Source organism: Artemia franciscana, unplaced genomic scaffold, assembly GCF_032884065.1.
Source record: "Artemia franciscana unplaced genomic scaffold, ASM3288406v1 Scaffold_1467, whole genome shotgun sequence".
NCBI lineage: Eukaryota > Metazoa > Arthropoda > Branchiopoda > Anostraca > Artemiidae > Artemia > Artemia franciscana.
The window spans coordinates 11,769-38,253 of record NW_027062840.1 but is presented as its reverse complement, the minus strand read 5'-3'; the positions used below and the strand labels follow the sequence as shown (position 1 = coordinate 38,253).

The 26,485-nt window shown below is 34.9% G+C and overlaps 1 protein-coding gene across 1 annotated transcript; it reads left to right on the top strand.

Annotated features, from left to right (window-relative positions):
• Positions 1-25,051, top strand: LOC136042552 (transitional endoplasmic reticulum ATPase-like). The gene is made up of 4 exons (XM_065727520.1): positions 1-111; positions 14,436-14,541; positions 18,475-18,728; positions 24,880-25,051. The coding sequence occupies exons 1-4, from the start codon at positions 95-97 to the stop codon at positions 24,935-24,937; spliced, it is 435 nt and encodes a 144-aa protein (XP_065583592.1). The 5' UTR covers positions 1-94; the 3' UTR covers positions 24,938-25,051.
• The last annotated feature ends 1,434 nt before the right edge of the window (positions 25,052-26,485 follow it).

Sequence of the window (26,485 nt, the reverse complement as noted above, 5' to 3'; positions counted from 1 at the left end):
ATATTCTGCTGATTCATTGCGCTTGGGATTGATAGAAGCATAGAAAAAGTTTAAGAATCCTGTCTAGATTTTTACCAAGATCCATCCGCTGAAAATGGGTGATAAGAAAGGGTAAGTATTTTTTACCTAAATCTACTTTGTATCGTCCCACATGTGAGCTAGGGACTGATTCAAGCTGAACTATGGATTTGTCAAGATTGTGTTGCAATCAAGCTACTGGCTGAACTTGAACAAAGGGGTTCTAAATTTTAAACTAATATTATCCCAGGAAGGGGAGAGAGGCAAGAACTGCTTGAACTTTGCTGGGGCTTCTACATAGGTGTAGTTGTACACCCAAAGAAATGGTCAAGGCCACAGTAGTTTATGTATATCTTTACTAATCAGTCTAGACATTGACTAAAAGATATGCACACTACACAGCTAATATAATCAGTATAGCTTCTATATAGAAAAAACCTACAGCCAAACATTAGGCCTACATAGCTTACAGAATTTTTGTTAGTCAATTAGGCTAGGTTCTTAACATGACTGGCATTGTATTTATAGAAAGCTTAAATTAACCAACCAGTTGACTATTAGATGTCTTATATATTTACTCTTTAGTCTGAAGTAGCCAACTAGTCAGCTATCAGTAGAATTCTAGCCTATATGAACTATAGAATTAGCCAACAACTTAGCTGGTCTATTAGGGTCCAATTGATATGTAAACTTGAGATTTTAGCACAGAAATATCAACTGAAAATGGGTGATTAGAAAGGGTAAGTAGGCTAGTTTTTGCTTAAATAGACTTAGTTGCTTTCCACTTGCAAGATCAAGGCTAATTTCAAATGAACTGTGGATTTGTCAAGATTGTGCTGCAATTAGGCTACTGGCTAAACTCAAATAAAGTGTGGATTATATTTTTGATCAATATTATCCCAGGGAGAGGGCAAGAACTAGCCTACCTGGATATTGTTAGGGCTTCTACATAGTTGTACATTGAAGAAATGGTTAAGGCTATATAGTAGGTATCCTTCCTGTCTTGTCTTCTGTACATATTTTCTCTTCAAATTGTCACCAAACCCACCAGGAAACTCAACAGCCTAAATTTTGTCTTGATTGGCTTAAGGCTGATAAGCAACTATTAGCTCTGGTGACAGAAGAAATTCTTAATAAAATCCATATTCTCTTTAATCTCCTCCAAAAACTGAAAGATCTCTCTAAAGAAGAAGTCCAAATTTGTCTCAATATTTGTTGTACTGAAATTTGTCATGCTTTCCTTCATGCCAAGAGGTTAGTGGTACCTAAGGTAAAAGTTTGTAAAGGGGTGGTGCAAAAATGGCCCAAAAATCATTCACTGGTGCAAAATTCCAGTTTTTGTATGGAAAGACTGTGGGTGCCCATGATCTGGTATCATTAATAGCATCAAACTGACTATGAATTATAGATTCTCAAAGGAGCTCTCCCTCCACTGCAAATCTCTCATTGATAGCTATTCCACTCTTGCAAAACAGGATCAAAATTCTCTTTTCAAGTCTGTATCTTTGGCAAAGCCTACCCCTCTGTTGTTGCCATCTGAAATCCTGTTAAGGACTGGTATTCTTATTATGCAATTGAATTTGCTGCTCCTAACCCCCAGCTTGAAGACATGTAAAAAGAGAGAATTGGATGAGTTCCTTGATAAGCTTCTGCATGGTGATTTTGTTGTCTGTTTAGAGTTGGCTATTCAAGCAATTCATCAGTTGAAAAATAAGTCTTCTTGCGGAATTGACTGTGTTAGTGCTATCCATATTAAACATGGTGGTTTGGTTCTTGCTATGCATCTTTCACTTTTTATGCAGATGATCTTCATGCAAGGTGTTTTTCTCTCCTCCTTTTGTACAGGGAATCTTCCCCCATTCCAAAGAAAGGAAAAAATGACATCAAATGCTTGTCTTTCTGCCCCATTACAGTTGCCACATCTTTATGTAAACTATTTGAGCTTCTATTCATTAATGAACTGGAAACTAAATGCTACACACCACCAAATTAATTTGGATTTAAGTACTGCACTGGTTGTGCTGATGCCTTGATGGCTGTAGTGAGTGTGCTACTTGATGCGGATTTTTCTGGAGAGAGCATAGCTTTAGCTAGTCATGACATCAGCTGTGCATTCAATTCACTCATACATGCTGCAATGTTATTAAAAGCCTCACAACAAGGTCTGAATCCCTGCATAGTATGATCCCTATGTGATATGTACTTGAGGCTGTCCATTCACCTAAAGCTTCCTCCTGACAAAAATTTGCCTCCTTGGCCTCATAAAAAATTGATCCCCATTTTGAAAGGGAGCTCCTGCCAGGGAGCTGTCTCCTCCCCTCATTTGTTTAATAATTATGTTCTTCAAACATAAGATAAATGCCCAACTTCATGCATTCTTTCCTCTATAGACACCTCCTTAGTATGCTATGCCAACAATGTCTTGAACTTAAGTAGAACATTGCAAAAAGCTTCTGACATTTTTGAAATGCTTAAAACCAAATATCTAAAACTTGGCCTCAGTTTTAACACTGAGAAAACCAAGATAGTTCTCTTCAATTGGCAAAAAACACCACACGTGCCTTCACTGCTTTTTGGTGAAAATCTTGTGAATACTGCAGACCACATAAATTACCTCAGAGTCCCTATTGGCTCATCCCTAAGGCATACACGTCTTCTACTGATCAAACACCCCAACCAACAAATCTCCAGCTTGTATGCTTCCATAGTCTCTGATAAATTCCGTTTTAGCTGCCCCCTCCTTGCCAGCCTGTACAATGCTACTGTTTTACTTCATATTCTGTATCTGGCACCATTTTGGAAACTATTCGTGAAGGCTGAACTGTCTAAGATCTGTGCGCTTTTCTTCTGTTTTGCTGAATACCTCCTATGTTTTCCTCCCTGGTACAGAAACTCAATCCTCATTAAAAAGTATCACATAACCAACCCTCATGCTGAAGTTGAAAATTTAATCAAAAGACACAATATTAAAATAGTAAATCACAATTGGTATAATCTCCTTTTACAATAGATCTGTTTTCGTTTTATTCATTTTAGTGCTATTTTGTTTGCCCTTTTATTAGTTGAGTCTCTTCTGATATGTTCTTATATATTTTCTTATATTTATAGGTTTGTGCTCTGTCTTTTTCATTTCATATGATTGATGGATTTTCAAATAAATAAATTAAATACCTTTACTAATCAGTTTGGAAATTGATTAATGGTTATCCACTACACAACTAATATAATCAGTGTTGCTTCTATGTAACAAAAATCTACAGCCAACATGGTTGGCAGTGTATTTATAGAAAGCTTAAATTAGCCAATCAGTTAGCTAGTAGATTCCCTATATATTTAAAATTCATTCTTAAGTAGTCAGCTACCAATAGAGTTCTACATAAATTATATAATTAGCTAACAAGTTAGCTAGCCTGTTAAGATCCTACCTATATTTAAACTTGAGATTTTTACAAAGGAATATCCACTGAAAATGGATTATAAGAACGAGTATTTAGGCTAGTTTTTACCTAAATGGACTTTGTTGCTTTCCACTTGTGAGCTGGAGGCTCACTTCAACTGAACTGTAGATTTGTCAAGATTATGCTGCAATCAGGCTATTGACTGAACTCAAATAAAGTGTGGCCTAAATTTTAGACTAATATTATCCCAAGGAGAAGGGGTAAGAATTACCTGGATTTTCTTGGGGCTTCTGCATAGTTGTACATTGAAGGAATGGTTAAGGCTACAGTAGGTTATGTACACCTTTACTAATCAATTTAGACATTGACTAATGGTTATCTACTACACAGCTAATATAATCAGTGTTGCTTATATATAAAAATGAACACAGCCAAATATTAAATATAGAAATTTTTTAGTCAATTAGGTGGCTAATATGACTGGCAGTATAGTTATAGAAATTTTAAATTACCCAGCCAGTTAGGTATTAGGTTCCATATATATATATATATATATATATATATATATATATATATATATAACTTCAGTCTGAATTAGCCAACTAGTCAGTCAGCTATCAATAGAGCTTTATATAAACTATAGAACTAGCTAACAAGTTAGATAGCCTATTAAGATCCTGCTTATATGTAAACTTGAGTTTGAATTAGCCAACTAGTCAGCCATTAATAGGGTTCTATATACATCATAAATTTAGCTAATTAGTTGGCTTTTAAGATCCCACTATGTATAAACTTTAGTTTAAATCAGCCAACTAGTCTAGTCAGCTGTCAATAGAGTTGTGTGTACACTATAGATATAGAATTAGCTAGGGTAAAAGACATCTGTTTGGGAAAGAGTACTTTTCTTTGTCATGCTGGAAAAATAAAGATTACTTTTTTAACTGCCTCTATTTTACTACAGCTTGACACAATGCAAGCCTAGACCCAATCATCTCCCACTATAAGCAGCCCAGTGGGAGCAATTTGTAATTGTAAATTTAATGTGGTCTCTGTTTTGACTAACAATTAAAAAAAAAACATTTTAAATTAGTGGTTTATAAAATAAATATCAAGCAGCAAAAGTTACATTTAGGGCTCAGAATGAGTCTCTAAGGTCCCTTTTTTGGCTGAAGTTTCTTCCAGGTCCCTGTTTATGCAGAAAGTCCCTCAACTCCCCCAAAATTTTCTATTTGGGAACATGGTATATTTGAAAATTGAAGCATAATACATTTGAAAGACTCTCTTTAGATAATATAGCTTTTCCACAAATATATAGCTTCTCCACAAATCTTGTTGTACTGATCTCTTAGTTGTGCTATTGCAGTTTAGAAAGAAGCAGCAGAAGACTTGAAACTTTGTCTGTGGCCCAGGTTAACTGTTTTAAACATATGCAGCTAATAACATCACAAAATGGCCTATATGGTGGGTGGATGGATTGGTCACATTGTTGTACTGTTCAAGGATAGAGAGTAATATCAGCCTATAGGATGGGTAGGATGAATTGGTCATATTGTAGTACCATTCAAGGATATATAATTTGCTGGAGCTTCATAAAATGAACCATACCATTATAAATTTGTTTTAATTGACTTTTATTACCTTAAATTGCATCTTCTAGTGACTAAGGTTGAAGAACCTGTAATGTTGAGTCAATATTCATGTCACAGTTCATTTAGTGGATCATCACTATTTACATATATAAAGGACAGCTTGCTTTCATTGTTAGGTGTCACTAGGTGTATTGCTGACCGGATGTGTTTGAATGCTGAAAGGGTGGGTGGCTCAGGTGGTGTAAACTCTGCAACTTAAACCCACTCAGTAGCAGCAACCCTCCAGATGCATGACTGACCCACACCAGTCATTTTCTGGACAGTTTAAAGTTGAGACAACAGCAACTTCAGATGAGTTTGCCAGGTGGTAGAAGGTTACCAGCAGCAGTTTGCATACAGTGCCATAACTGAGCATTCACATCTAATAGACATTGCTGGATGATACTGGTTTGTCCAGGTGAGTCTTTCATTACTTGCTGCTCTAATTGTGGTTCACATCAATCTTGAAGCTGTCAACTGATCTGGCTGACAAGGTAGATTTGCTGAGTGAGTTTTACAATGGAACACTGCAATTGATGAAGAAATTGAACATCTCATGCTTTCTGCTAAATTTTTTAAGCAGCTTTTTGGGGTTTCCTTGTGATCTGGTGTATTCACTGTGATCAAAATGCACTTAATGATGTCACTGGTCATCATCTTAAATGCAAGGATGACATCTCCTCTCTTTGCATTGTATGTTAGGGTAGACATGTCAAGCTTTTTTAGTCACTGCTTGTTGAAGATTTGTTGTTTGGCAAAAGAGAGCTTGGTTACTCTTTATTGGACCTTCTTAAGTATCTCCATGTCATAATTAAAGCGCTGGTTGGCAACTGACATGCCAAACTCAAGGTGCAGATAAACAAAGGCTGTGTAAAGTGTCTGGATAACTCTTGATTGGCAACTTGTCACTGAAGGCTTGAACAAACAAGGACCTCATCTGCCTTAGCTGCTTAGTTCCAACAGTGGCTATGAAATTTAAGGTTATTGTCAATGGTCACCCCAAGATAATGCTCTTCCTTAGCACTGTGAATGGAAATATTGACACCTACAGAGTTAACCATGTGATAACTATGGCAAGGGTTGTTTTACTGAGATGCAGGACTTCACATTTGTGTGGATTTAACTCAAGTGTCCAGGCTATTGCCCACAGACAGAGGTTATTGAGATATTTTTTCAGAGAAAAGCAATGTTCTGTTGAGGCTGCTGAACCAATGAGTTTGGAATCATCTGCTTAGAGTTCCAAGCCATTCTTGACCACATCAGGAGCATCATTTATGTAAAGGTTAAACAGTGTTGGTCCTAGTTTGGTCTCTTGGGGGACACCACTTTTAACATGAACTGGTTTGGAGTAGATGAAGTCACTCTCTTTCATCATGTACAGCAACAATCTGGATTCTATTAGATAGGAAGCTGTGGATGCACTGGGCGTTCCTGTGGTACAAATTATGTACTCTTTCTCTCTAAAGGTTAGTTAATAAACTCATAACAGGTTGAGTAAGAAGAGGAAAATACCATGGATGGAATATTCAGATAGTAAAAATCTTGCACCCAGTGTGTTTCTTGCTGTGTATAGACAACTGCAAATTTTGTTGCTCCTAGTTAACTAATGAAGACACAAATGGCAGAAAGACGAACAAATATTGTAGGATTGGTGATGAGGGGTTTTCTTTAGACTGCAAAAAACGCAGGAAAAACCTTAGCTGTTGCAAAGGCTTTTACACTTTGAATCAGCATGCTTTGCCAGATGAGTACATGAAATGGTTTGCAATCCATCTTAGTCTGTTATTGCTATTTATGGATCTGCTGGGCAACAGCACCAATTAGCTAACTGTGGAAGTCAAACTCTTTATATGTTTTGTGATAAATATGCTACATATAAATTAGAACTCATCTGGGTACTCAAGTCCTTGCAATCTTATATATGTGCAGCTTTGTGCAATGGAATCATTGATGTCTTTGAAGCCATGTTCCCTGACAAGCTACCACCCAGGATGTTACTGAGTGTGAGGAAAGCTATGTACTTGATAACTGATGCACTTCACCCACACTGTAAACAAAATCTTATGAAGGTTATAGAAGAAGCTCACTTTGTTCTTGAATACTACGAAACTACAAACAGTGAAGGAAAGTAAGAGCTATAAATTAGAGTACACTTTTATCCCCTTTAAGAGATCAAGTTGTGAGCTGTCATCTGGTGACATATTTCATGGGACATACAACTGGTGAGAACATAGTAAAAAAGCAGATGTTGTGCACTGGGAGCAAGAATTTATCTTTTGAAAGACTAATAATGATATGCAGCAATGTGCCTAATATCAATAAAAAGGTATGGTCACAAATGAATTAATTGAAGAAGAAAGCCTTTGAAATAGCTTGTGAACATTGGAACATGTAACCTCCATGTTATACACAGCACATTTGTGGAAGGGTTCCAGGAATTTGGTAAGGATGTTACCCAACTTTGTTGTCATCTTGAGTCATTTTTTCCTAGGCTGACCTGCATGATGTGAGGATTTTCAAGAATGCTAGAAAAAGAAAGACATCCCATACAATAGTTTCATTCAGCATGTCTCAACAAGGTGCCTAACTTTGGGTCCTGCTGTTTGCTGAGCAGTTTATCAGTGACCAGGGTTCTTGGAGTATATGTTGCAATTATGTACCATTGAAGAAACATTCAAAGAATGTTCAGTCATCAGCAAAGTACCTCAAGATTGTAAGCTACCTAAAAAAGAAAGATATAATTGCAGTTGAGTTTGTGTATTCATTAGCTGAGCTTGCTACACAATTCACAGTAGCATTCCAGAAGAAGCATTCCAGAAGAACAAGCCTCTTGTTCATGCACTTCATGCCAAGATAAAAAAAATATTTCTCATTGCTTTGGAGAGTTCTGGAACCCAACATTCTTGCATCAGCTGATGAAATTTCTATGAGTTTGCTTGAGAACTTAGACAACTACTTGTAGGACACTATTGTGGGTGAGCAGGTTAAACTTGCGTTTGATGTTCACAAACTCACTTGACAGAAAGACAGAGCTTTATCAAAGGGCACAAAGGCATTTCAAGGCAGCTGACAAACACTTAATCAAGAATTGTCCCATCTTTTCTAATAGTCTTCTCATAGCACTCAGGTGCCTGGATCCCATGGAAAGGAAAAGAGCTAGAAATTTATCAAATATAGTGTGCTTGCTCAAGACATTCCACTTGGAGTAAGTGTTGACAATGTAAGAATTGAGTATATATTGCTGCAAGCCAACAACTCAGTAGAACCAGCACCATCCCGCTTTTGACTATTACTGGCATCAAATCATCTCTATGGTGGACATTTTTAATAGACAAAAGTGTACACTTTAGTCCAAGCTTGTTCAAGTTCAAGTTCCATTTACTTCCATAAGATATAAGTTTTTTTTTTCTCTCAGGAAGATTTCTTCCGTCAGACAGAGCCTTCATGTCAGAAAAAGTCTTTAATGTGAAGTGGTGTATGATTGATGAATTGAACACATATGGAGAGATACACAAAAGCTTCCATATTTCTAAAGAAATTTTGGCTTAGTTGGCCTGGTTACAAAGAATATGTGGAGAACAAGGCAAAGGAACAAGCTGCTGAACAAAGCATCCAAGAACAAGAGAAAGAAAGGCAGCTGAACCTAGTTGACAGGTCTTGTGAAAAAGAAGCTAGATAGACTTGAGGAATCATTGCAAGAAAAGTGGGCCTCTGAAATTGTTGATTCCTTCTTGAAAAAGGCCACCAATTGATAACAGAGAGTGATGGCTTCAAAAAATTTATTGGGCATTGGCTTGACCAGTTCCTTAATTGAGGGTGCCATGAAGATGTGAGAAGACAATTATTATTTTTAAAAATTTTTTATTAATTTTTGCTTCCCCTTCAGTTAAATTAAATGTTTGCCAAATATGTTTCAAGGATGTATAATCATTTCGACTTGATTTAATTACTTTTTTTTAAGTTTTTTTTTTGAATCTATAGAACATTTTTTCTTTATCAAACAGTTTGTGAAACCAAAACAAAAAATGGAATTTTGATTTCAATAGACATATCAAAAGAATGGGCTTATTATGCTGATTTCAAATATATAAGTTTCGTTAAGTTTAGTTTTAGCCAGGAAAGGCTACAAGCCTGAGAAAAATTTTTCTGATTTTCAAAAAAAGGGGAAACACCCTCTAAAAGTCATATAATCTTAATGAAAATCACACAATCAGATTCAGTGTATCAGAAAACACTACTTTAAAGGTCTCAAGGTCTTTTCTGCAAAAATGTGGAATTTTGTATTTTTTGCATGAAGAAAGATCACAGATGTATGTTTTTTTTTTTTTTTTCTGGGGTGATCATACTGACTCATTGGTCCTAGGATATTGTGAGAGGGTTCAATCAACCAGAAATTAAATGGGAAGGCAACTAGAACCCCCCCCCCCTCGCCCCTTTTTTTAAAATGTGTCTAATCAAAATTTGGAGATAGCCATTTTGTTGATCATAACTATGTCTTTTGATATAACATGACCCCTCCCCCCACAGCACCAGGGGAATAGTCTTTAAGTTATAAAATTTGCCCATTGTTTATGCATAGTATTTGTAATTGGAATGTGAGCATCCATTCTTGGATGGAGCAGGGACAAATTTTCTGCTGGGGGTTTTTTCCATGGTGTGAACTTGTCTGGGGAAATTATACATTGGGTGAATTTCCAGGATTCCTTTATCAAATTCTTTTTATATGTCTTACTTTGTTTTATCTTTCTCAATTCTTTGCTTGGAGTTTTTATGAGTAACTATCGTGGGTAAATTTTCACCAAGATTAATGGTAAAATTTCACCATTAGCGTGTAATGTTGCTGACAGTTATTGAGTCCTAGCAAGAGCACATTGAATTTATTAGCATTGCATGCTATTAGCTACTTTTCTGACCAGTTTGCTAGGTTATCCAGGTCTCTCTGTAGAGTGGCTCTTGCTCCAACAGCATTTGCCACCCCCCAAAAGCTTGGAGTCAACCACATCAGAGGTCATCTATCTTTTGTGCAATTGGGGACATTGCTAATGTAACTGTTGAATAAAGTTGGGCCACGTCAAGTGCGCTGAGGTACTCTATTCTTCACTGGCTGCAGTAAACTATTGAGCCATCAAAAGCTTGGAGAAGAACAAACTACATTCTGTCTGTCAGAAATGCTGCTACTCAGACAACAACTTCTTTAATTAATTGCTGGTATTCTAGGTTTAGCTTCAGTCTATGATAAGGGACCTTCTCAAATGCCTTAGTCTGGTCAAGTAGAAGAAAATCAACTGGTATCCTTTTATCAATAAGCTTAGTAATGCCCTCATAGACATCAAGTTGTTTGTATCTATTGACATGCTTTTCTAAAACCATGTGGGCCATTGGGCTATAAGTTGCTGGATGTCAGGTGATTTGTGATGGCATCATTACAATGCCTTCCAGTTTCAAGGGTAAAAAAAGTCATACTGATATGTCTGTAGTTGTTGGCATCTGTACACTTTCCTTTTTTGAATACAGGAAACACATTTGCAGATCTTCAATCTTTGGCAACTTCACTTGTATTTACAGATGTTGGCCAATGGATAGGCTATCTAGTTTGCCATTTCTTTCAGGACCCTTGGATGGATTCCATCAGGACCTCTTACTTTAGTTATATCAATCTTAGATAACCATTTATGGACTTCTTCAGTTGTGAATGTCACCTTGGCCATAGGGTAGTGACTTGCCAAGCTTGTAGGTTTGGAAGTTGCCATAGGGGTCTTCCTCACAAACATTAATTGGAAAAGATTCATTTGCTATTTCAGTTGGGAGTGTTATATTATCCCCACTTGGTAAGGTTATCTGTGGTATGAGGTGCCTGGCTGGTTTTCTGGAGGACACATGTCCCTAGAAGACTTTTGGATTGTCTTTGCTATGATTTGCTAGTTTATCTTCATACTCAGTGAAGATAGATTTGACCAATGTTTTCACCCAATTTATTTGCTTGTTCATGCTTGGTGAAAACCTCTTGTTAAGTTCACTTGCATTTAGCCTATTTCTTTCTCTTTTGGTGGGTATACAGTAAAGTCTTTGATATCTTTATGAAACTAACATAGGAGTGCTTCCAGAGTGGTCAAGGGAGTTTCTTGATCCTCCATAAATTCTCATTGGCATACTGTACAGATGAGCAATTGGGTTGTAAAAATTTATTAGGGAATCACATCACTTGAAGTATTTACAGGGGGACAGGGAGGCACTGTCATTGGTAAGATTTTGGAGCAGTCAGGTGATCACTCCACTGGGCATGTTTTTTGGACAATAGCATTTTTACAAATTATTAAATCCACATTTCAGCTTTTGAATTCAAAGTTGAATTGTCAGCACTTACCCCCATCTCCTAGAGCTAGTGCTTCTAGGTCAGTCAGTAGTTCTTTTAAATATTACCATGCTATATCAAGAGACCAAGGTGACTAAGTCCAGAATACTGGGCAGTTGATTATGAATGCTCATAGTTAGGGTGCTAACAGACTGTAGAAGGAAATTACCTATTAGGGATGATAAAAATGAGGAGCTAAATGTGAAAAATCCAATACCCTCAACCCAATTAACTTCAGGCATATTAAAATTCCCATTGATTACAATGCTATCAGCTCTTATAGGTTTAGCATTCAAACTCTTGTTTACTGACGTAAAAGGGATGATATTATTATGACACATATGCTCCTGAATTCTAACTCTCCATCAAATAACCCATTTCAACTTTGCCCATCTGCCAGAACTAGGGGGCATAGTTGGAAACTATATCAGAAGAGAGCTTCCACTAGACAACGCAATAACTTCTTCACTAATAGAATAGTGAGTTTGTGAAATTTGCACACAAAAGAAACAGTCGCTACCCCCAGTACTGCTGCCTTTAAAAGAGCTGTTGATGGAGAATGGTCATCAAAGCCATGGCAAACTGAATGGGATGCCATTGAGATGTCCAACCATTGTCATCATTAACCAGCAATTCTATAGGATTTAGTCCTGATTTTGCTGGACAATGCGATTTAAGATATTTTAAGATAAATAAGATTAGCTAGGGCAATTTCACATAAGTTTCTATCAGCGGCAGGGGGACACAACTAACATCAGTGTCATTGAAGGCATTAACTGCAATACATTGTCTACCTCTACTTAAGTTGGACGAGAATATCTACCCACTTTCTTCAATGTGTCTGTTTTCTAATGGATTCTAAAAAATTTTGGACATCTGTCACATAGACAAATTACTTCATATTCCCCTTTTTCTGCTTCAAGTTTTAATTTATATAACTTATTTGTTATGCAAACAATATTTGCGCTTTATATCGTTGTTTGGCATTGGAAGCATTGTCAAAAAATTTCTTCTTCTTCCATTGGTGTCATTGACCAGTTTGCCAGTGTTGTAACTACTGCTCTAACATTCGCAAGTTCTAAAGATGGCTGGTGTTGGAGAATTCTTTACAGGTGCCTGCTCTGTAATTGATACAAAAGATGTATTTATAGAACTATTCAGTAAAACTGATTCTGATTCCGAGTAATCAAGGGAGGTTTTTGATCCTCCATAAATTCTCATTGGCATACTATAAAGATGAGCAATTTGGTTGCAAAAATTTATTAGGGAATCACAATCACTTGAACTATTTACAGGGGGACAAAGAGGCACTGTCATTGGTGAGACTTTGGAGCAGTAAGGGGGATCACTCCACTGGGCAATTTTATTTGGACAATAGCACCTTTAAAAATTATTAAATCCACATTTCAGCTCTTTAATTCAAAGTTGAAATGTCAGCATTTACGCTCCTCTCCTAGAGCTAGAGCTTCTAGGCCAGTCACTAGTTCTGTTAAATATTACCATGCTATATCAACAGTCCAAGATGACTAAGTCAAGAATACTGGGGAGTTGATTATGAATGCTCATAGTTAGAGTGTTAACAGACTGTGGAAGGAAATTACCTATTAGGGATGATAAAAATGAGGAGCTAAATGTGGAAAATCCAATATCCTAAACCCAATCAACGTCAGACATATTATAATGCCCATTGATTACGTGGTTATCAGCTCTTATAGGTTTAGCATTCAAAATAAGATTATCAAGGGCAATTTCACACAAGTTTCTATCAGGGGCAGGGGAACTGCAGTATACACAGCCAATTAGAAACTTTTCATCCTGCAAAGTCAGTTTCACAACCACATTTTCAATCCATGACTCAGAAGAAGCCTGGGAAAATTGGGATAGGGCTTGTTTGAAATCAAATATTCTAGTTTCCTTTTTAAGTGAACAAAAATATTTGAGAGCAACTAGCCTCTCTTTCATGTCTCTTTTTCCCAAAGATATCCAATCAAAATATAGCCAGTTGATTCAGCATAGTTGGACAGTCTAATAACTATGCCTTTGGGGATGATGGCAGACTATACAATTTCCCTCTTGTTCACATATAGTTTTGCTATGTGAAATATATGGAATTTTTTTTTTTTTTGGGAGGGGGGGGGGTGAGCCTTTTCATGGTAAAGAACTTTTCTGGAGAAAATCTTTTCTGGGGGGAGGCAAGGGGTTTTCCTGGCATTATTTGGAAAACAGCCTGAAAATAAATGGAAAAAACGTTGTTTTTTTTTTTCAACTGAAAAATTTATACACACAGAAACTACTGCATATATGAAGGGGACTGCCCCTTTGTCAACCCTTGCTTTCCATGCTAAAGTTGGGCTTTTAGTCGTAATTCTTTTAGAAGGACTACACAATACTTGAGTGAGAAGTACTCAAGCCCAAGATCTGCCGAATGAGAAGTATTTTTACTTCTCAGAACTTTAAGACTTTAATGCAAAGAGCAAGGGTTGAGGAAGTGGCAGTCCCCCTCATATATAGAGTAATTTCTGTTAATTTCAAGTTTTAAACTTAAAACGTTGAGACTTTATTTTCTGTTGAAAAGCTTCTTGTCTTTTCAGTTAGTTCATTTTTAGGACTAAAAAATAGTAATAGTAGGCATATCTTGGAAATTTTATAATTGTAGCCTAGTATTTTGTATATCTTAGCACAAAATACCAAAAACCTTCTAGAAAATGCTATCAAACTTTTAAATTTTAGCTGTACATAGGTGTATATTTGTGATATTGTTTTTTGAAAAGGGCCCTGCCCCCTGTTCACAGTTATGCTTTGCATATTGTTGAATCTCTAATGAATAATTTCAAAATATATTCGTAAATTATTTGCTTTAATGGATAACAGAAAAAGTTCTCAACTCAGTTTGATCCTTCTCCAAACTTAGTATTTTTCCAGATACTGCATGTGAAGGTGACAATTGCTGGAATTTTAGCATAAGTGCAATGTTATGTATAATAAAAATGGGTTTGTTATCTTCAATTTTGCTAATAATAATCATATATTGTTTTATAGAGATGATCTGGCCACAGCCATTCTGGATTCTAAGAAAGTCCGTCCAAATCGACTTATTGTTGAAGATGCCGTCAATGATGACAATTCTGTGATAGGCTTGTCTCAGGTATCGTTACTTTTCTTCTATTTTAAACAAAATTAAAGATGGACTGATTAGAAAGTCCAAATCAAAGAAATAAATCTTGAAGCAAGAGGTCCATAGCTAGTAGGAAGAAAGAATAAACAAATATTTGGCTATATTACAACAAATCATTTTTGGTGTCAAGGGCACATATCCAGGTTTTTTACTAAGAGGGGGGAGGGGGGTATAAAAAAACCAAACAAAAAAAAACAGTCAAAACCTGTTTGTATTGATTGTGTTATGTTTCTATGACTTGGACAAAATTTCAGGGGGGGTTAAACCCAGTAACCCCTTACGGAGTCCCTGATACAGCCTTGATCAAAAGAGATCATAGGGTGGGAGGTCAAAGCTACAGTTAATACTTTAAGAAACTAGGGAGCTACAATAAATACTCTTAAAAAAAAATTAGGGAGTAGAATATCAACAATATGATCCTATCGCAGCACAGGAACATATGATAATAAGATAAAAACGAACGAAAAAAACGACACAATGCTTCATAGAAAATAATTCTTTTATTGGCATCCAATCAGTTTTTATTTTGAGTATTGTTTAATTTAACTATTCATTAAAAAGTCATTTAAGGCTATTTATTCAAGTTAATATGAACTGATCTTACTTGCAAGTCTATATAGCTTTTTCTTTCTAGATCACTTGGTAAATTTGTTCTTGAAGAACAAAAAATGATCCCTAGTATAGACTTTTGAGCAGAAGATGAATTATTTTTAGCAGCGGGGACATTTTTGTATGTCCCATTGCCATCTTTTTTTTATTGGGCTTTTATAAGTAGGGATTTGGGGGAAGGTCTTGAACAAAGCCCTATTGCTATTCAACATTAGTACCCCACAGAAGTGAGGCTGATACAGCACCCCTCCCACAAAAAAATACTTGATTGTATTATGTAGCTTTAGATGCATTTTGGGAGGAAAATGTCCCCTGAAGAATCCTGAAACCCCCTCTTATAGGCTTGAAGTGTGTATCTATTTAATGATAAGCAACTGAGGTTTGCTGTCCACTTATAAACGGCTAGTCTCAATCATTCTTGATTGTAGAAAATTCTGCTTACACTATTACAAACTGTTACCTTTATTGGATTATCCTCAATTGAGGAAAGGGATTGATCACCCTCCTAGATTTTGAAAACAGCTTTTTTAGTATTTTTATTGAAAACTTGCCCTCCACCCCCAGATTTTGAAGGATACTTTTTTTGAATGTTAATTTTAAAAAGTAAAGAAAAAATTCTCATCCCTCCCCTGGATTCTCGTGAATTGGCGCCCCCGCTAAATAGAGAGGTTAGAAGTTGGAACCATCTTGATCAGAATCTAAAAATATTGATCATACTCCTTGTTTAAGAAAATTGTTCGGGAATTTTCGTAGTAAATATTATTTAACTCTTAATTCTTTCTAATGGGTATCTTTTATTAGTTCTTTTGTTATTATTACAACATGTATCAAGGTGATCGTTTATTTGTAAAATATGCAGTGCCAAAGGGAAAATGTAACCTATTTGGTTGCCCTGCTTTTCTTGTAGGAGTGTGCATAATTTACTATCTCGGAAAAGTTTTTAATTCTCGAAAGTGATCGTTAAACTGATGTTTCTCATTGATGATGCGCTGACAGATGATGTGGATGATGTACACTGATAAAGTGCTCACTCGTACTGATGATCACTCTAACATTGTCAAAGCTTGTGGTTTGGGCATGTCTCAAGAAACGTAAAACGATTCTAAGTCATTTTCATTATCAAGTAAAGATTATACTTAATAAATTTAGAAAAGGACAATGATCATTAAATTTTAAGCAGTTTCTTATATAAAGCGTTAACATACCTAACCATCTTTTTGTTCATGTCGCAAGTCTCTCATTTGGACTTTTAGAAATTAAACATTTTAAACTATTTAATAGTAATGTTCTTTATTATTACTAACTTTTTCTTGAAATATGAAACAAAGAAACGGAAGGATGTAATGGATGAAAAATAAAACCAACTATGTGAGAAAAAACGAGGGTTCTGTCAGGCAGTAGCAAACTATGAAAACGAAAACAAGCAAATATTTTTACAAGGATCTCCGCCAAGCCGTCCTCAGTGTAAAATTTTCTTTTCAATTGTTGGAGCAATTGAATCAAGGGGTATGGGTTCCCCATTTTCCTGTTTTACTTTTTTTTAATCGTCTATCTACGGTATTTTCAATAAAGTTGATTGAGTAGTCATTGCAAAATAGAATATCTTCAGCATAGATATCTTAATATTTTGAACATTCCATTTTGCGATTGCTATCCAATCAACCTTATTGAAAATATTATAGATAGACGATTAAAAAAAAAGGTAAAACAGGAAAATGGGGAGCCCGTCCTCCTTGATTCAGTTACTCTGACAATCGAAAACAAAACTTTCACCACAATACCATACATCTCGAAACTCAGTGGCAAACTTGGAAAATCTAAAAAAAGCATAATCTCTCTTTTTCCTTCAAAGCTGAACAAATAGTTGAACATTTTTTCCACTCGGGAAAGGATAAGAACGATTTTATGCTGGGTGGTGGTGTCTACAGTGTCTCGTGTTCATATGGAAAGTTTTACATTGATAGAACCTGTAAACAACTTGGGGAACACAAAACTTGCATGAACAACTTGCACTTGCAACTTGCACAACTTTACTTGCAAGTAAACAACTTGCATGAACACAAAACTTCAAAGTCCCTGAGGTTTAAAAATAAAAATGGCAATTTTGATTCTGCTTTGGCCCTCCATATTTTTAAGAACCCTGATCATTTAGTTCTTTTAAGGAGACAACTTTAATATCTACTGTAAGTGGCCTTCTACTCCTTTTCTCCTTCTGTTTTTTTTTTTTTGTTTTGTTTTTTCTATAGTGTATGTTTATTTATGTGTTTGTGCTGTTGCGTTGGTGGTTTCTTTTTTCGTTTTAATATTAAAAGATTCAATCAATATTTCCCCCCAGTTTTATTTAAGACAACCTGTCCCACATATCTAATGAAAATCGAAATTGGAGGCTTGCAAAAACTATTGCTAAGCAAAGAATATTCGCCCAATCCAATAATTTTTCTGATTCAGTGTCTTTTCTCTTCTTGTACAATTCATTTCAAAAGGTTAGATTTTTTTTTCTTTTTTTTTGAGTACTGAGGAAACCTTGGCGGAGGTTATCGTGGAAATATTTACTTGTTTTCGTTTCCATAGTTTACTGCTGTCTGACAAAATGCTAGTTTTTCTCACCTATTTATTTTTTCTGAAACCATGTGGTCTCTTACAGCTGGGTCTGACACTAGGGTCTGAAGGATGTATTGAGGACATATGCATACATTTCTTCCTGTTTTTCTAATTTTTGTTTCCATTAGTTATTACATAATAACATTGAGCTGCATGGTAGTTGTTGCAAGGATTGGTATGACATTGAATAATTTTATTTTAGCATCTGAATTAGGTAAAGTTTATGAATTTGAAATTAACATTGACTATTTAACTTACATTTGAAAAAATCTAAATTTGTGCTAAATTTCCAATCTAATTTTGAAACTAGATGTGTTCCTTCTCATCTAAATTTTAAACCATATATGTTTTGTGAGCTTTTCGCACAAGTCCTACCGCCCTTGTCGGTTTGTTGGGTTTCAGGTATTATAATGCAAAATTAACTCTTCAAGCCAGAATATCATGACTTCAATATGTTTTGTGATATAATGACAGTCGATATTCGTCCTTTTGAACAAAGGTTATTAGTTCTTTTGAACATTTTCGTGGATTGACTTCACTGCCTCTGACAAGTCTTGGAGGTCGGAGACTAACCTTTTTCCAAAGGTAATGCAATGGGTATCTGTTTGAAAAAAGATACTATGATTTGGCACTAGAAGAGAAAAGAAGATTAATCCTGCCACATAATTGAAACCTGGCACGTTTGTTTTATAGGCCAAAATGGACGAGCTAAATCTGTTCAAAGGGGACACAGTTCTAGTCAAAGGAAAGAAAAGAAAGGAGACAATTTGTATTGTGCTTTCGGATGGAGAAGTGCCAAATGAGAAGATCCGCATGAATCGAGTCATCAGAAATAATCTTCGGGTTCGACTTGGAGATGTGATATCAGTTCAGGCATGCCCCGAGGTCAAATATGGCAAAAGAATTCATGTTCTTCCCATAGATGATACTGTTGAAGGACTTACAGGGTGAGTACTCTAAACGCATTTGTTTATTATCTCCTCTTTTTTCTGTAAGGCTTTGAAACTACGAGCTGGAGCATTTAGTAATATTTTTTACTATCACACTAGCAATATTAAAGGTATTTTACACTGTTATTACAAGACCGCCATCAATGATTTTTTGGAGGGAAGGGGAGGAGTAGAAAGAAAATCTAAAAAGAATCAAAAATTTGTTATATGTATTTTGTTACGTTTTTACGAGTTGGACAAAAATTTCAGGGTGGGGGGTCAAACCCCTGACATTGTTAATACCAGTAATAGTGTAAAATTATTTAAATACAAAAAGACATCAAAATAGAGACGCTATTTCCCATGCCCGAAAACTAGAATTTCGAAGATTTTTCTTCTGGCTGGCATAAAATTTTTAGGGCAGTACCATAGTTCTCTCTGTCTTGCCACTTTGAATCGTGAAAGTGATTTAATAAAGTTTTTCGCACGAAAAATTCAAACATTAGCAATGTGTTGATTTCCAATGATAACGGCACTTTCACAGGTTTTACCTTCTGTACATTTGGTGCCCTCTACTAGCAAAAACTGCATATTAAAAATTGAATTTCTGTTGTTTATTTTCTAATTATAGATATATACATGGCTGGGTGGGCTTTTATATAATGAACTAAAAAAGTTAGATGACTATCCTATAATTATAAATCTGATATCAAAACAAGGATCAAGGTCATTTGATTCGACGTCTGTAAAGTGAGAATGCCAAAACGAAGAAAAGTTCGAGATTTTTCATCAAGAACTAAGAAGGAAACGATGTTTTGTATGTTTCATAATAAACTACTTGTTTAACTACTAGGTCTTTGAGCGCCAAGACTGAAGCCCAGGGATAGATTTCTTCATGGCCGAAAAATGTTTATAATAAAAAATACTTCGACTACAAATTAAATAATTGAGTAAAAAACAATCAAACATTTTAAGTAAATTTTTGCATGTGAAATTGTACTGAATTGGGGCCGCGGCGAATTAGCCCTTGACTGTTCTACATCCCTGTAAAAAAAAAAAGAGAAAATAAAATCGATAAATGTTATTTCTGCTGAACAGGGGCCTAATAGCTCTTTTCAATGTTATTGCATACGCTATGAATGCACTGATTAATTTTGCCCAATTTTTTTACTTGCTCATTATGAATAATACCTCTCAGGCGGATAAAAATTATTACATTTTAGTACAATGCATACGTTTTCATATTACCAGAATTTTTTTTTATAAATAAGACCATATCAATCGCTTGACTAATACAATATATATATATATATATATATATATATATATATATATATATATATATATATATATATATATATATATATATTATATATATATATATATATATATATATATATATATATAGTATTGTTGTGTCATTCTTTTTTAGTTTCTTGAAGGAGAGGGGCCTCTAAAAATATTGAGGACGCCATCTACCCCCTACTGTAAAAAACATGTTTATTGTTTTAGTTAATGTTGCTTTCGGTTTACCCTCACCCCCTTCCTCATGGCGGTATTTTTTGCTCCTTTTAGTTTTATTGACTCTGTGTCGGGCATTTAATTGGATTAATTATTTGTGTCTTTATTGATTTCAGTTATTCAGTTTTAAAGTTTACACTCACATCTTTTCATATCATACAAAATATATAGTTTTTCCACGAGATGGATTTGAAGCATATCAAACTATAAAAATATGTTTTGAAAATATGTCCTCTGGTTCCCCACATTTCAAGGTCTTCCATCAACGTTTAAAATAATACAGCTCAATGGAATGCTAACCACTTAGAAAAAATAAGAACTTGTGTGAAAATGCCCTTTCAAATCCTACAATACCAAAGACATGAAAGAGAAAAAAAAAATTCGTCCCTTGGCTCATTCCTTGGCCTGTTCCTACCTGAGAACCAGGGTTTTCTATAATTTTTGATTTGGTGGTATACAATTATTAAGATTTATCTTTATGTAAAATTTCTTCTCGTTGCTGCACTGAATCGTGAGAAGAAACAAGCGATAACTTTTCCTGTTTAGTCGAGCTTTTCAAAAATCAGTTGGGCACTACAAACATTTGCTATTGAACAAATACAGGCTAGTGAGACTGTGTCAAAATTAATGTTTGACGAAAAAGTGAGAAAATATAAAAAAACATAGTTAAAAAGCAAAACGAAGAAAAACAGGGTGATTTTAGCCAGTGGTAAAAACGAGGTGAAAAGATAAAAGCAGATATTTGGGTAAGGACCTTCGACAAGTGTAACATCTTAAGAAATTTAAAAAAAAAAAATTCTTGTGTATATTTATCTCGAGTTACCAGATAGAAAACCAGCCAGTCGTGCACCAAATCACTCTGGATCACGCTGTGGTGTTTTTTTGTAGATGGTGAAGACCTCCCTCAACAAGAATGCAGATGGTCTTGTATTGTAATTTCCTTTTGTTAGCATTAAAGCTTGTTCACACGGGCAATGCGTAGAACACTCCCAAAAAAGTTCCACATTGCTCCATTCTGGCTGGTCAAGTCTCTAAAAGCTTACATGATGAGTCAAATTCAAGGGATAAGACAATAATGGAGGTGGAGGCGTATGTAATATTCCATGATGAAAAGGAAAATAATTTTCAAGAGGTCCTTACGTGGAGCTGCAAAAAAAAGGAAAAAAAACTCCTCAGTCAAAAACAACTCCCCTCCCCATGCACTAAACCCGTCCTCCCCAGACCTTGGAACATACATAAAAATATCTCCCGAAACCCCCTTTGAGATAAATAAGATAACTAATAAAGGTTGCAATTTTTAATTAGTTAAAATCAAATTTTCATTAAACATTAACCGTGGTGGATCTTTGCTAATAGCTTCCAAGATTCTAAATCAAAAGAGATACTACCGAACTTTAAAAAACCTTCTTAGCATCCCAATAAAGTCTGCTCTCTGGACCTCAAATCACTATTCAACTAAAATAGTTGTGTATAATTCCTCCAGGAATACCAAGCGCTAAAGGAAGGGCTTTCTGGCAGAACTGGCAACCCAATCCCGGTTGCAGATGTCATCCAACTGGGCAAACCAGATGCTCATGTCCAAATATCAAGCAAGTTTTTCCTACACACTTAGAGAAAAAAGCAATATCCCAGGCCACATTTTCCTCTTTGACTAATGAAACCATACAAGCCTTACAAGCCAAAACCAATTCAATGCCAAAAATGTCTGAAACTGGGACACTCAACAAACAAATACTGTGAAATCTTGCAAACCTTCAGTAAATGTAAGAATTCTCACCCCAAAGGAATGCTTAATGCAAAACGATCAGCCAACATGCACAAACTGCAAAGGCACCTATGATTCTTCCAGTAAAACATTATGCCCTGCATATAAAAAAATAGCACTAACGCTTCAAGTTGCTGCAGAGAAAGCTATACCTTATCCATTTGCAGCTCTGGAAGCAAATACAGCCTATACTTAGAGAACACCCAACCCCATTCTACTCAAAGTAACTTGCCCCCCCCCCCCCCCCCAGATCACAATCCTACCGGAGAGAAATACTTTCACAAACCTCATTTCTCCCAAAATCTCTGTCACATGCATTAAACTTTTTGTGGTGACAATTACTGCTGACTTGAAGTGGGACGTCTGTGTTCAAAACATCCTCAAACAAGCTTCCCCTTCGGTTTCCCTTCTAAAACTTCTGATAAAATTTTCTTGTCCCCCTAGGGGCCTTCTCTAACTTTATTGTTCTTTTATTTGGCCAAAACTCGAGTTTGCTTGTCCAGTGTGACATTTCAGTCTTTCTTCAGAGCATATCTATATGATTGAAAATGTCCAAAAGCGAGAACTAGGAATCTTAAATGGTGAAGGGAGGGTTCAACGGTGAAGTTCAAGCTTATCATGTTGGCCCAGAGAAAGAACCTCCAGTGCCTTCGTTTCGGTACCAAGACCCTCTGTTCCCCGATTATGTTCATTATCAACCCCGAACCCTACCATTCCGCCTGCAATAGACTGTCCCATATAAAATCCCAAACTGACTCCCATTCTCGCTAAACATGAAAGATGTTACAGGAGTTTTGTTGAGCTGTATAATAACTAGGAAATTGTACAATGAACTTTGTACAATGAATATGTCTGACGTGGAGGTCATTATATATATATATATATATATATATATATATATATATATATATATATATATATATATATATATATATATATTTATATATATGTATATATATATATATATATATATATCATGAAAAAAGAAATCACCAATGCAACAGCACAAAAAAAAAAAAAACATAAAACACATGAAAGAGACAGAAGGAGAAAAGGAAAACTGTTTTCCTAAATTAGTGACTAATATAGACCAGCACTTGAATGAGGCCTTAACCCTACTCATCCCTACAATTACATAGGTCAAACAGCATAACCATACACAATCAACCATAAAGAATAATCCATGGACAGGCAGTCATGTCGTCAATAAGTATAAGTCGTCATTTACCAAACAATAGAAACAATAAAGACAAATAATTCAGAGGCAACAACCCAACACAAGGGTTCATCAGGAGAATACACTTGCCTATAGGGTTTCGCCACATTAAATTCTCTACCCAGCCAAATGCTGTGGCTACCATAGAATATCCATGGAATATCCATAGAATATATATATATATATATATATATATATATATATATATATATATATATATATATATATATATATATATATATATGTATATACATACATATACGCATATATATGTATACATGTATGTATATACGTATATATACACACACATATATACATACACATACATATATATATATATATATATATATATATATATATATATATATATATATATATATATATATACATGTATACTACGTATACGCACATGTATACACGCATATACATATATATATATATATATATATATATATATATATATATATATATATATATATATATATATATATATATATATATATATATATATATATATATATATATATATTCTTTTCTTCTTTTCGAATTTGGTGATTACTACTGTCAAAAACTGCATAATTATGCATGAACATATTTCTTAACGAAAAGTTTTCTTAACGAAACGAAAAAATTCCGAATTTCCATTAATCCCATATACCAGCCTCATCCAGGCTCAGAGTATATAACCCAACTATTCACAATTCATGAACTGAATAATGCAATACAACGCATTAGGGCTAAGGCTGCTAGTAGCTACGACAACATACACCCTACATGGATAAAGAATGTCATCCCTTCTTATAATTAAATAAAAAACAAGTTTTTCTAACTGTAAGTAAGGAGCGACATTAAAATTTAAAACGAACAGAAATTATTCCGTATATGAAAGGGGTTGTCCCCTCCTCAACGTCCCGCTCTTTACGCTAAAGTTTGACTCTTTCTCACAATTCTACATTTTAAAACAATATAAAACTTCTAGACTCCTAGAATCAAAAGATTTACTGCAAGATATCTAGCAGATTCAAGATAAATAAGGAGCAACCATTGCAGTAGCTTATTTCAACTCACAGAGTGGGTCAAAAGGAAAAGGGCTAAATAGTCTCGACTAAAAAGCCCATGTTTGCTGAAATAGAAACAGAAGAAATTTGCGTCCAAATTAAGAAAAAAAGGGGAAATTTTTAATCATAGTAAAAATGATTTTTTTTTTGTGTTTCAATAGTCAAATAAAAGGATAAATACAAGAAAATAAGATAGCCTAATTACTTTTTCTAAAAATATTCTCCTGAGGGTTGATCAATTAACTAATAATATATATATATATATATATATATATATATATATATATATATATATATATATATATATATATATATATATATATATATATATATATATATATATATATATATATATATATACGTGATACATTTATATTTCCTTTCAATTTCCATTTATTCTTAAACGATTTTAATCATTCAATTTTTTTTTACCCAGTTTGTTGCCAATTAACGGCATTCTTTGTCTTTTGCTGTTGACTCGTCCGTAATGTTGGTGTAATAATGTAGTTAGTTTACAATTGAAAACTCAGTTTTTCTTATGTAGTATTTTGCCCCATTCCTTAATGGATCGGTATTTTTTTTTTTTTTTTTTTTTTTTTTTTTTTTCAGCTCGCTTTTTGATTTCACCTTAAGCCATATTTCTTGGAAGCCTACAGACCAGTTATGAAAGGCGATATTTTCATAGTTAGAGGAGGAATGAGGGCAGTTGAATTTAAAGTAGTAGACACCGACCCAAGTCCATATTGGATTGTTGCTCCAGACACGCTAATCCATTGTGAAGGTGAGGCTCGGTTTGCTCTTTCTTGCTTTCTCGTTTTAGTTTTGTACGCATGTGTGTGATGTGAGACATATGTGGAGTCGGAAAACTTTTCTTTAGGGGGGGAAATTCATTTAAAAAAAAGCAAATAAAAAAAGCATAGAAATTGAGAAAATTACTCAAAATAATGCTAAATAACGAAGATAATGATGATAAATAATTTCGAAAGAGTATCACAAGCTCTAAGGGAGCCGAATTTAATTAAACATTAAGCATAAAACAGGAATGAGAAAAAACTTTAAAACATAATTAAAACGTAATATGTCAATGCATACAATGATCAATATTGAAATAGAGAAAAAATATCAAAATGCAGAATGCAATAATAGTATATCAAAGAATTTTTAAGATAAACGTTATATAATAAATGGTAAAAAAAATAAAATGAAAGGAGGAGGATGGAGAAGGGATTCACCTATTGAAAATCTACAAGTCGATAAAGTTCAAACAATGCTTAAGAATGTGTTTTTATGATTCAAATAAACCAGAAACTCGAAATATAATTATCAAACAGTTCGTGGTAACGAACTGTAGTAAGGAGCGACCCGGCTCAATAGTAACCAAAACTCTAAAAAATAGAATTTTGATGCCAATACATACATCAAAAGAATCGCATTTTAATGCTGATTTTAAATATATAAGTTTCATCAAGTTTAGGCCTGCCCATCAAAAGTTACGAGCCTGAGAAAATTTGCGTTATTTTAGAAAATAGGGGGAAACGCCCCCTAGAAGTCATAGAATCTTTACGAAAATCACACCATCAGATTCAGTGTATCAGAGAACCCTACTGTAGAAGTTTCAAGCTCCTATCTACAAAAATGTGGAATTTTGTATTTTTTGCCAGAAGGCAGATCACGGATGCGTGTTTGTTTTTTTGTTGTTTTTTTTTTCCCAGGGGTGATCGTATCGACCCAGTTGTCCTAGAATGTTGCAAGAGGGCTCATTTTAACGGGAATGAAAAGATCTAGTGCCCTTTTTAAGTGACCAAAAAAATTGGAGGGCACCTAGGCCCCCTCCCACGCTAATTATTTTACCAAAGTCAACAGATCAAAATTCTGAGATAGCCATTTTATTCAGCGTAGTCGAAAAACCTTATAACTATGTCTTTGGGGACGACTTACTCCCCCACAGTCCCCGTGGAAGGGGCAACAAGTTACAAACTTTGACCAGTGCTTACATATAGTAATGGTTATTGGAAAGTGTACAGGCGTTTTCAGGAGGATTTTTTTGGTTGGGGGAGGGGTTGAGAAGAGGGGGATATGCTTGGGGAACTTTCCATCGATAGTTTGTCATGGCGGAAGAAAATCTCCATGAAGGGAGCGCAGGATTTACTAGCATTATTTAAAAAAAAAAATGAAAAAATAAATATGAAAAAGTTCTTTCAGCTGGAAGTAAGGA

What these genes read in the sequence shown, in the direction of transcription:
- LOC136042552 (XM_065727520.1), top strand. An exon ending in CTGTGATAGGCTTGTCTCAG is followed by an intron (nt 14,542 to 18,474) that starts GTATCGTTACTT and finishes TTTGTTTTATAG; the next exon opens with GCCAAAATGGACGAGCTAAA. An exon ending in ACTGTTGAAGGACTTACAGG is followed by an intron (nt 18,729 to 24,879) that starts GTGAGTACTCTA and finishes TTTTTTTTTCAG; the next exon opens with CTCGCTTTTTGATTTCACCT.